The 12,254-nt window shown below is 35.7% G+C and overlaps 1 protein-coding gene across 1 annotated transcript in view; it reads right to left on the bottom strand.

Moving 5' to 3' along the window:
- The window catches only part of LOC120773381 (protein sprint), a 389,939-nt gene that overhangs the window by 320,541 nt on the left and 57,144 nt on the right, over nt 1-12,254 (bottom strand). Inside the window, exon 2 of the mRNA XM_040102210.1 lies at nt 1,529-1,555. Coding sequence (XP_039958144.1) covers nt 1,529-1,555 — 27 coding nt within the window. The remainder of the gene's footprint in view (nt 1-1,528; nt 1,556-12,254) is intronic.

Below are 12,254 nucleotides of genomic sequence, written 5' to 3'. Positions count from 1 at the left end.
CCGCAACTGTTGCTTACTCATTTATCCACATAACCTCTTTTTCAACACGTATGCCAGCTGCATTGCGTGTGGCAACCCCCAGGAAAGCCCAAACCACAACGGACTCTATTATTTCAACAACATTTTGCCAATGTCATTGAACGATAAAATCGAATCCAAAAGAGAAAAAGGTAAAACCCACCTGACCAAACCAAAGTCCACCGGGCGGACATATGACTTTGGCACGTGAAAAGTCTGCAAATGGGTAACTCACACCGATTTTATGAGCCCACAAGGGTCACATTAAAATGCATGTTAAACAATGTTTAAACACCAAACTGACAACAACAAACAAAATGTTACAAGGAAAGATGCAACAAAAAAAAAACAAGAGGAAGAAAAAATCGTGTGCAAGAAGCTCAGGCTGGTGCGGCACTAATGGCCAGCGAGGCGTAAGCGGTGACACAGCAGCCGAACAAACACTTGCGGAGTTAATGGACTCGACGTTGAAAATTGGAGATTTTCGGTAGAAAATAGAGCGGAACGGGGCACAAATTGTTAGCGTGACAGAGAAAGTGTTGTGGAAATGGTTAAGAAGGGGCGACTCTACGGTAAGAGCACGGACGGCAACGCATGGACACTATCGATAATCAAGAATCTAATCCATTACTCAACCCCAAATGGCGCAGGGTGGCAGCAAGCTGCTCGCAAAGCGGCGCTGGATAAGCGAGGTAAGCAGTAAATCTTGCACATATTCCACTTTTTACTTGCGGCTTCGCAGATTTCTGGTTATTTTTTGATGTAGGTTGCTGGGCAAATGATAAAAAATGTAAGAGGAAGTTGTGAACAGAAAAGTGATGGTCGAAACGGAAAGGAAAACAAATTACTGTTGTCGGTTGGCGCGTGGTTGAAAGCAGCGAGGGAATACGAAATTGAAAAAGTCAAAACGAAATAAGTCAGATAACCACTGAAGGCGAGACATTTGTTGGACAAAAAGTAAGAAGCGAAGGGCTTTAACGGACCAGGTAGCAATGGTAATAAAAATGAGAAATATGAGAGATAAAAAATGCTACACTGTGCTTTAAAGGGGCAGTCAGTTCCCTTGAAACAGAAATATACGTTCGATATTACGAGCGCTTTTGGCCTACTTTACTATTATTTAAGGCAGTAGTAGCCCCTAAATAAGCAAGGGTTTACTGAGTAATGCGCCATAAAGGATTTTATATGCAATTTGTTGTTGCTTGCGGGTGGCTTAAGCTGCTTGGTCAACCGCTAGTTGGCAATTTCGCATGACATTTGACCCAAATTCATTTTTCATTTCATTTCCGTTAAATAAATTGTCAGAGCGCGAGCGAGAGAGTGAGCAAGTTAGGCAAATAACAGTGAAAGTACAAAAACAGTGTAAGAAACAAGTGACAAACGAATAAAAATTGCGACGAGTTGTTTGTGCTCGGTGTCAAAAATAAAGTTTAGGACATTTGATTTGTGTCACGGTACGAAAGTTCGGCGTAAAAATGTCGCAATTTAAATAATAAATAAATTGACTCACCTTGACAGGTCATTATCCTTTGCATAGCTGGAAGGAGAAGAGCAAACGAAATAAATAAAATTTATATTTTGTAAATTTTGAGGTTATGTATATATTTTGGGTAGAAAAAAGTATTTTATGTGAGTTACAAATATGTTAGCGTCAAATACTTTTTGGAATAGGATAATGTCATTTTGAAAAACAGTTCGAAAAATTAGCTGAGCTAAAAAAAATAACTTTTGTTAGTGATTTTTAATAGCTTCTAAGCAAATTTTTTTCATTTTTAATATTGCGAAATTATTTGAACCTGAACGGCTGCTAAAATTTTTCTTTCATTTATTGTCGGTAGAAGAACTAGGAAAACGTTAATGCTACCCGTTGAAACAAATATAATGGGTTGTCAAAAGAGTCTTGCGGTATTTTCGCTAGTTGGCGCTGAAAGCGCGTACTTCTAGTTTTATTCGACGCATTCGGTCATGCAATACCATTTTGGAAAGCTCATTTCACGCGCTAACACGTGTTTGATTGATTGTCGTTTCTTTTAAGTCGTTCGTGAGTTATAGCGTCGCAAACATGGAGCAAAATAAAGCGAAAATACGGCATATTTTACAGTACTAAAACGATAAAGGCAAAAATGCATCTCAAGCCGCCAATAAAATTTGTGCAGTTTATGGACCCGATACAGTTTCCTTTTCCACCGCACAGCGATGGCTTCAACGTTTTCGTTCTGGTGTAGAGGTGGTCGAAGTTGCGCCACGCTCCGGAAGGCCTGTCGTCGAAAATTGCGATAAAATCGCTGAATTGGTCGAAAGAGACGGGCATAGTAGCAGCCGTAGCATCGGTCAAGAGCTGGGCATCCATTTGAAAAGAGAAAAAATGTCTCACTTTCAGTAGCCTGATCTTACCAAATCCTGCGTATTTTGTCAACTTCTGAGAGAAATATGATATTACCTTTGAGATTACGATTTCGGGTGGTTCTCAAAGTAGCATACTGAGGCCACTGTCGTGTATTTTCTTTATTGACATTGACATCAGGTCCTGATTCCCTTTAATCAGAAAAAGTTTTACGTTTATTCTATTATTATTTATTTTTATTAGGGAAAACCTTCATATCTTGATAAAACTAAGTTTATTACAAATCAATTAAAGCATCTATTTCCGTTAAAAAATAGTTATTCTGGAAGATTTTAGGAGTGACACACAACAACTTTAGAATCGGTGAGTCTTTTCGAACTGGGCACAGCCAGGTAGCTTAATGAATTTTCCTATGCTGAAATATAGTACTGAGATAATCATATTACGGGCACCGGCAAAGTCGATTAGCCTCAGCCCAATTTTCTTTTTTTTTGAATTTCTCGACCGTTATGCCAAAGATACCTTCTTTACCCTGGAGTCAAAATCGCCAAGTACAATTTTGACATCGTGGCGGGGGTAGCTCTCATAGGTGCGCTCCAAACGCACATAGAGGACATCTTTGGTCACATCGTCCTTCTCGTTCACTTCACTTGTTGCCGTTTGTAGATAGACGTTCATTTACCTGGGTGCTAGGACTCGGCGATGGAAACTCGTGTCTCACCACAAATCCCACACCGAATTCGCACTACTTTATATGGCCACTGTAGTAAATAACACAAGGGCCTACTCGTCCTAGTCCTTGTCCCGTCCACCGAAGTTCTTGGACAGCGGTGATATCACCTTTTACTCTTACGAGCACATCAACCAGCTGGACAGCGGCATCTTCCCAAATAAAAGACCGCAGGTCCATGCCCTTATAACGTAATCCTTAATACGTTTGCTGTGGTCGTCATCAAAAGGTGTGTTTCTCATCCGAGGTTGTTGTTTCCTTTTCTCAGGATTTTTCTTACGTGGCGGGTCCAAAACCCAGCGCACAACCCTTGTTAGAGATGAATCGCTTTCTCACTTTAGCAAGTCTTCAAACATGAGTTTTTTGGCTACCCAGAAGATACTTGGTCTAAGACCGCAAGTCATGAGCTGCTTGAGCCATGTGTAAAATAATCGTTTCTGACCACCAAGAATCGTTTGTGGTCACTCCCAAGTGAATGTAACTTAGAGAACTTTCGTCAATTACGTGTAAGTATTCTACACATGGCTTCAATTAAAACTTATAGAGAGGTTCAAACCTGGAGAGAGCAGTTCATTTTCAAAGCATGGTGTTGTCGTTTAGATTCCGAGGGTATTAAAACCTTGCCAAACGATTAATGCTGTGTTTTACCTTGGTGTTATGAAGCGTCTTTTGTCACGCATTCGTCGTGCTCGACCACAATACCGTGAGGCAGGGTCCTGGCGCCTGTTGCACGATAATGCGCCGTGTCATCGGTCGACGCTTGTCACTGATTTGTTGACAAAAAACTCCATATTAACCATTAATCACTCACCCTACCCACCTGATCTGGCACCCTGTGATTTTTACCTATTTGGAAAACTTCATTTGCCCATGAAAGGACACTGGTTTCAGGACATTTCAGCCATTAACTGTAAGCACCCCGTAGCTTGATTTTGTGAATTTCTCTTGATTAAGTCACATATCATTATGGTTCATAGGTTTAGGTATTTATTTCGATATTAGTGTGTATCGATTATTTTAGAGAGCAAGCAAAAATATGACTCTTAAATTTAAGATTTGGACCTGTTTTCAATCCCGTGAATATTTAATTATTCACAAATCCCGGATACCAAAACCTTAATTTTAAGCCATTATGTAATCAATTAACTGTATAAACAACTCTACAACCAGTTATAATAAATACCGACTTGCCCACTCTCCACAGCGCTGCATAGCCTCACGCAATATCCATTCCTCCAACAGCAACGGCCTCAGTGAGTTCGTTGTCCGTTTAATAGTTTCATTATTGCATTTATTGTGCCCGTCACTACCTCAGTCAGTCAAGCGCTGCCTATCTAAAGCTATTGCCTTTGTGTCACTCTAATTCTACAGAACTCCACATACGGGTGTCGCGCCTGCATTGACGATAAAATACGCAAAAGTGTCATTCTATCAGTCAATTGGCCATTCCGGCACAATCGCAAATCATTTCGCCCGTCCGCATTCCAGCGAGCTAGAATTATTATGCATTTATACCTAAATTGCATACCGACACGCCACTGAATTAATGGAATTAGGGCTACTCGTTTTGGATTTACGATTTTGTGGCAAAGTATTCCCATATACAGTGGTACGTGTACATAGAAAACACCCCTGCCGTGTAATCAAGCGTGAAGTCATAGTCTGGCTTATAACTAGCTAGTATGAATCGTAAGCGGCATAAATCCAACGATTATCTTTTCTCTTGTAAGCAACTAGCATTTTGTACAGGTTCTATGAGATATCAATTGTCAGATGTCAGTCAGATATGTATTAGTGTCAACTGAATTTCAGAAAATAATGTTCGGTTTCCTACGATGAACTAAGATTCCCGACTATAATTCTTATTCGGATTTTTAGCATCGTTAGTTTGACGTATATTTAGTATGAACATAATGTAAACTGAGACCCTTAAGCCTGCAAAATTCTTCGTTCTAGAAAAGGTACATGTAGAACTATATAGTATTCATTATCAAAATTCCCTACTATTTAGTCCTGCATATGAGAAAGCTTTTAGTCTAGTATTAAGATCCGGACTAAATGACTAATATGGTCTCAATCTTATTAACAGCTACAAGATCTAATCAGATATTTTTAGGGTGATTGAGGAAGCTTTGAGTCTATTTCGCTATACACTTAACCTAACTTAGTTTTCGTGCTATAAGACTACTTCAGCACAAAAAGAAGTTTTAGCTTAATCTGTATTTAAGAAAGTTGTAGCTCTCAACTTTTCTAGGAAGGCAAAATACCACGCTGAACTCTCCTGATGATGTCGACGGGTAATACATACCATAGTTGTTGCGAATGAGGCAGACACTGACTGGAAACCAAGCCAAAGTCTTGTCATTGCAAGTACTACTAATACTAAATCCATATGGTTTTTATTCAGCCCCGGCGTCAGCGAATACGTGTACAAATTTGACACCCATTGAGTTATTAGTTTACGAGATACAGCATTTTGATTGAAACAACTTGTGTTAGTTTACAAAAAAAGTTTAAAAATGAATTTCATGTAATGATAAAGCATTGCTTTTTGTGGAAAAAAGACTGCTGAAGCCAAGATTTGGATTGATCAACATTATTTGAACTCTGCACCAGGGAAAACAACCGCTGAAAAGTGGTTTGCTAAGTTCGAACGAGGCGAAATAAGCACCAATTACGATGGAGACAGTGGACGCTGAATGTGTCAAAATAGATGAAATCGGATGATAACCCCGTTCACTTCCTCATATAACTGTTAAGAACTATTAAATCCACTTCCAAAGTTCCCTTACCTTTCAAAGAAAAAATACAGACTCTTTTAAAAACACTTCAAATTTAATGGGGGAATGTTCCTTTTGGCATTTTTAAGGATTATTTCTTTGAAATGCTGGCGGCGGTTACATATCAGATGGTCCATGCTTTGAGTCCAATTTTAATCACTCATTTGGAGCATTCCTGACCGGAAACTGGCGAATGACACGTATCATGTTTTGCCTCAGGCATAAATCGAAGCGGGATTGTCCGCATAGACTTTAGATTTTACATATCTCCACTGGAAAAAGTTTAACGGTGTGATATCACACGATCTTGGTAGCCATTCGACCGGCCCAAAATGTGAAATTATCTGCTAACCGAAGTATTCTATCAATAAATACATTGATTGAAGCGATGTGTGGGAAGTGGCGCTGTCTTGTTGAAACTAAATATTGCCGAGATCACGAGCTTTTCAGGCATCAAATAATGGTTATCATGGCGCGATTACGGATCTGGATGAAATCGGAGATCTTGAATCTCTAAAGGTTGATCTTCATCCCAAAAGCGGCAATTTTGTTTACATATCCATTGAGTTAGAAATAGGCCTCATCGCTGAATAGAATTTGGCACTCCTTAGTATAGTTAGTTATGTTTAGTATCCTCTCTTTTCTTACAAAAACTATAATTCAACTATGATTAACAATAACTTAAATGTACTTTTAGAACTTCTATTCTTCAAATACTTCAGTGAACTTCCTTAAAATATTAAAGAATATTCAAACATTTAGAATTAAGCTTCGAAGTAGAAACCCGAAAAGCGAAAGAGAAGCCCATAAACTCATTTACACGCTGTTGGTCAGTTTTACGCAACGCAAGCAACTAAATTTCCCATGTGCAAAATAAAGCTGGTAAATAAAAAAGTAACAAAAACGCAAAAAGAATAAGTAAAGTATGTAAATGACCGGCAGAAGATACATTGAAAGCCATCAAAGTATAAACTAAAAACCAAAACAACCCAACAGCGAAGGTAATGAAATTCTGGTGAACGCATCTTTACCAAGGAATGCATATTAAATGTGACAATTTTCATATTTATACAGTGACAGCGAAAAGTGTGCATACCAACGGCGCGAGGGGTGGGCGCGGGGTGTATGGCGCGTTGAAAATTTCAATTTCAAAAGGCATTCATTACCTTGGCAGCCGCTTGAGACGCATTTAACTAGAAGTACACCAGAGAGCAGCGAGCTCGAGCGCCTGGCTCCTTAGAGTTGTATGGAGGGGCAGCTAGTGCACTGTTTGGGGCAGGTAGTACATAAAACTTTTACTGTTACATAAAAACTTTGCCAAAGTACGCTTAACAAAACACTTTGCAACAGTGAAAAGGCTAAGTGATTCTTGTCGGCAACTTGTTGTTTCAACACATACACACACACGGACGCACTGTTTGTATTGCTTTTGTTTTTATTTTTGGCTTTCACGTCATTATTTATGCGTCGCATTTATTTGCAACTTACGAGCAGCAAAGCAGCAAAGTGTGGAACGATGGCGCATACGGTTTGACACTTTTCTGCTGGCGGTTGCTTGCAACGTCCAGTGGTGGACGCATTTATCAGCGTACGCAATTGGTGGCAGGTGTAATACGCACACTCACACACATACAATAATCATATAAACACACACACATATGTATAGTATATCTACAAACCGTTATAACCAAATCTCGTTGCCACTTATGTAAATGCGCCAGCTGTCCGCATGAGGTGTGAAAGCGTAAATTATTAATTTTTAATTGCATTTGTATTTATTATTTGCATATACATATTTGTGTGCGGCTTAAATTCGTTTGGCGCTAACTAACTTGGCCTAAATCCATGTTTGTTAAATTTTATCAAAATCGCATAAATTCGCACACTGGCAGCCTACATGCACAGCGAAGTGACAGCTGCCGCAGCTACTGCCTACTCATGTCAATGGCTGCCAGTGGCGATGGCAATGTTGCCAGACTGCGAAAATTCGAATTTATAAAAATTGTATTTTAGATTGTAATATTCTATTATTTTGAACTTGCAAATAAGAAATGTGTACTGTCAAAGTTGCCAGACTCGAAAAGTTCTTAAGAAAAATGACTTGAATACATTTATTGTTTATTATTATATGTTTAATAAATATAATTATTATTAATTAGTTTTAAAAAAAAGTATTTTCACAGAGTTGCCAGACTACGAAAACAAATTATTAAAAATTTTTTTTTTAGATTGGAACATTCTATTATTTTAAACTTTAAAATAAGAAATGTGTTCTGTCAGAGTTGCCAGACTCGACAAGTTTTTAAGAAAAATTATTTGAATACATTTATTGTTTATTATTATATGTATGTTTAATAATTATAATTATTATTAACTAATTTTATAACAAAAAAATGTATTCTCACAGAGTTGCCAGACTACGGAAAAACAAATTTATTAAAATTTTTATTTTAAATTAAAAAACAAATTTATTAAAAATTTTTATTTTAAATTGAAACATTCTATTATTTTAAATTTTAAAATAAAAGATGTATTCTCACAGAGTTGCCAGACTACGAAAAGTTTAGAAGTAAAATTTATTAAATAAACTGAGAAATATATTTACTTTTTAATTTCAAAATAAAAGAGTTATTATGTGAGCGTAGCCAAACTCGAAAATTTTTTAAGAAAACTGCATCGAATATAGTATTTATTAATAAATTTGCTTATTTTCCATATTTTTAATTGTTACAATTATTAATAATTCATTTTTAAATATAATATAAACATTTAAGAAACGACTAAGTTTGGGTGCAATCGAACATAGTATAAAAGTAGCAACTGGCAAGAATCAAAGCCAGAGAAATACTTTAAGGTGTAAAACCAATCATATAGAGTAAAGTCAGCCGTATGTTCGCAAATCTTGATATACATACTTATGTAGAGGCTAAGCCAAATTTTCGCTCAAATTTATTTATTTTAGGGACAAAGATACACTGTTATGAGTAAAACCTGCTAGCTCATTTTCGTTGAGATAATTCATACATATATTGGCCGATATATACAGTACAAAGTCACCCGGAAGTTCGAAAATCTTTATATTACGTAAATGGGGGCCCAGGGAAGTATTCTTCCGATTCAACCCATTTTTGACATACATACAAAACATTATAAGAGAAGGATTATTACTTACTTCTGTTATATATATCGCATATTGACCAACGTTTTCGATCAAAAGTCAACTATAGGTACCGGAGTCCAAATATGCGGCACCTAGGGACTTGAACAGTTTTTATTGGATTTATACAATTTTTGGTTAGAAATTTTATTCCGTTATATTAATTGATTCTTGAGTTGTGTACTGGAAAGTAAAAGAATCAAGTGGAATTTAAAATTGTGCCATAGGAATATGAAAATAATGTCATGTACTAAATTTTGTCGAAATTAGTTGGTCGGGTCTTTCTTAGGAATTTCACCAAAAAGTGAGCGGTGTCACTTCTATCGTCCAATTTTCACACTGACTCCTATAAAATTCTCTAATACCATCTCGGAGGTTAAACTTATTGTCTCAGGCGTATTTAGTTCTTGATTTATTGCGCTTTTAACAGTACCGTTATATGTGTGGGAAGTGAACAGAGTTTTCATCTGATTTCAAAACTTTTTTACATTGTCGGTAGAAGTTCTTATAGTATTAGCGCTCAGCAAATTTGATTGTTGTAGCTTTAGTAGCTTAGGAGATATGTACATTGAACTTGTGAGAGGACGGGCTCACGCCCACTTTTTCAAAAATATGGGTTTTGCCCATAGGTACCCCTTGCTACTAGGATTCTCTGTACCAAACCACAGCTTTATATCTTAATTTAGTGCTTTGTTATAGCACTCTATATATTTTTGGCTTATGGCGATTTGTGGGCGTGGCAGCAGTCCGAGTACGCCCATCTACGAACTCGAATATTTTTTGTACTAAGGAATCCACATACCAAGCTTCATTAAGATATCTCAATTTTTTACTCAAGTTACAGCTTGCATGGGCGGACGAACGGAGAAACCGGATTTCAACTTTTCTCGTCATCCTGATCATTTATATATACATAACCTTATATCTATTCAGATTAGTTTTAGGTGATACGTACAGCCGTTAGGTGAACAAAACTATAATGCGCTGTAGCAACTGGTTCCAAGAGCATTAAAATGTGTTCTGACAGAGTTGGCGAAGTACGAAAACAGAGTACGTTTGATTATTTGAATCTTTTTAATTTAAAAATAAAATAAAAATTTATTCGCAGAGTTACCAGACTGCGACAGCATCTTTGGTAAAATTAAACCGAATTGATGTTTTAAATAGTTGTTGAACTATTTCAGCAGTCAGTTATTTAAGTTTTAAAATAACAAAATAAAAAATAAATAAAAAATAAATGAAAAATAAAAAATTAAATTTTTCTAAAAACGAAAAGTTTTCTAAAATTTCATTAATTTACGATAAGATTATAAACCTCTGAACTTATTAAGTTTCTTTAAAAACAATGAAATATTTTTTGTTTTAATTCAAAACAAAGTAAAATTGAAAACTAATTTTTTATAACAGAGTTGCCAGTCCACGAAAAATTTAATACCCTTGATCTTATTAAGTATCTATTTTAACTTTCACTTACTTACTTTGGATTTTTTTGAATTCAAAACAAAAAGATAATAATATTCAAATAAAATTTTTTCCAGCAGAGTAGCCATTCTACGAAAAATGTTTTATATAACAACATTTTTTGTTAAGTCGTTCACTATTTTTTTGCATCTTACAACGAAAGAAAGTATAATATATTATTAAAAAGCTTAATTCGTAAAAAGAGGCTCATATTAAAAGAAATTTTAAGAGAATAAAACCCATACAGATTTTAAAATAAAGCGATTAGAGCAAGCATTGAAATCTCATCAGGGATTTTAGGCCTAATTTGCAGAAGTAAGAAAATGATTTATGAAAAACCAGTTCATGCCCATAAAAACATTTAATATCAGACTCTTGGTAAGTGTTTTGAGCTTGAGTTGTATCTAAACATAAACTATTTCTGACATTGCAGATTTGAATACTTCTAAAGTGGATTCATACTTTACTTCCCAAAATTGATCAGTACAATTTTCTGGTCTCATTTGAGAGTATAAAAATTTGGGAATTGAATACCCCATTATACGTATTATTTTTAAGTAACTTCTCTCTTATCAATATCATTGAGTCTTTTTTATAGTCCCCAGAGGCTACTGACATTAGCCCCTTTACAAACTGAGAATCTATCTCACACAGCTTGGCACAATTTTCATAAATATTTGCCTCGATAATCTTTAACTACAACGCCGAGAAAAAAGAAGGAATTTTTCAAGTCAAAATTATTTCTAGTAAAAGGCCAAACATCAATAGAAAATTTTTTTTTTTTTAATATCAGGCTTTGCTCTGACCGTACCAAAAGCACTCAAGCTGACGCTGTCTCTTTATTTCGTAAAATATCTTAGTGAGTTCCTAAAAATGTCTCACAATAATAATTAATTTGAAGATACCATCATTCTGCAGTACCAGACTGACAGTATTGCTTCTTTAAAATATACAACATAAGTCATATTTCTCCATTTTTTTTCTGCCAACAAATCTTTCACGATCTTCAACTGCAACATTTAATCTGCTTAGTTTTCTTCATATTTCAAACAGAGAGTAAATTTTAATATTTGAGATTTTTTCCCAGTAACCGGTGCATAAAAATTCAATTTGAATAAAATAAAGTTCTTCGTTAATGACTCCTTAAGTTTGAAATGGTCTTATATATTAGTATATATCACTTAAACCTTACTGATCAGTCGGTTATCTCTTTATTTGTTATATAACTGGTTGACGAGTTTATTGAACAATTATAAATAATTATCAGGTATTCTTTGGATAGTTATAACTGAAAGTACTTAAGTCCGTACTTTCGAAATGGAAATTAGCAACCGATTTCATACATTTTCGAAAGTAGATCTCTTTTAAAAAATTTGGTTTATTCTTCGTAAAAATGATATATTTTACGAACCATTGCCTTTTGGTTTTTAAAGGTTAGATCTAACTCCAAAATATACGAATTCGATTTTAGAGGCATCCGAAGTAAGAATTAAACGTTTCAAGCATATGTGATAGCTATATTATATGTATATGATTAAATGATTATTAGTAGTCATATATATATATACTCAAATAATATATTTGTAATGTTTACTAGTTTCATAATGACTCACTCATTTCTTAAGCTAAGTATTTTATATTCAGCTGGTCACCCAACTGACGCCGGTCAACGCTCGATTTCAATTAAGCCACTTGTATGCATTTCAGCCACACATTCGAAACGCGGCTCGAGTGATAATACCGCCACTTCGGCATTTCGCACTG

Source organism: Bactrocera tryoni, chromosome 4 (assembly GCF_016617805.1).
Source record: "Bactrocera tryoni isolate S06 chromosome 4, CSIRO_BtryS06_freeze2, whole genome shotgun sequence".
Taxonomy (NCBI): Eukaryota; Metazoa; Arthropoda; class Insecta; order Diptera; family Tephritidae; genus Bactrocera; species Bactrocera tryoni.
This window is presented reverse-complemented; position numbering and strand designations above follow the sequence as displayed.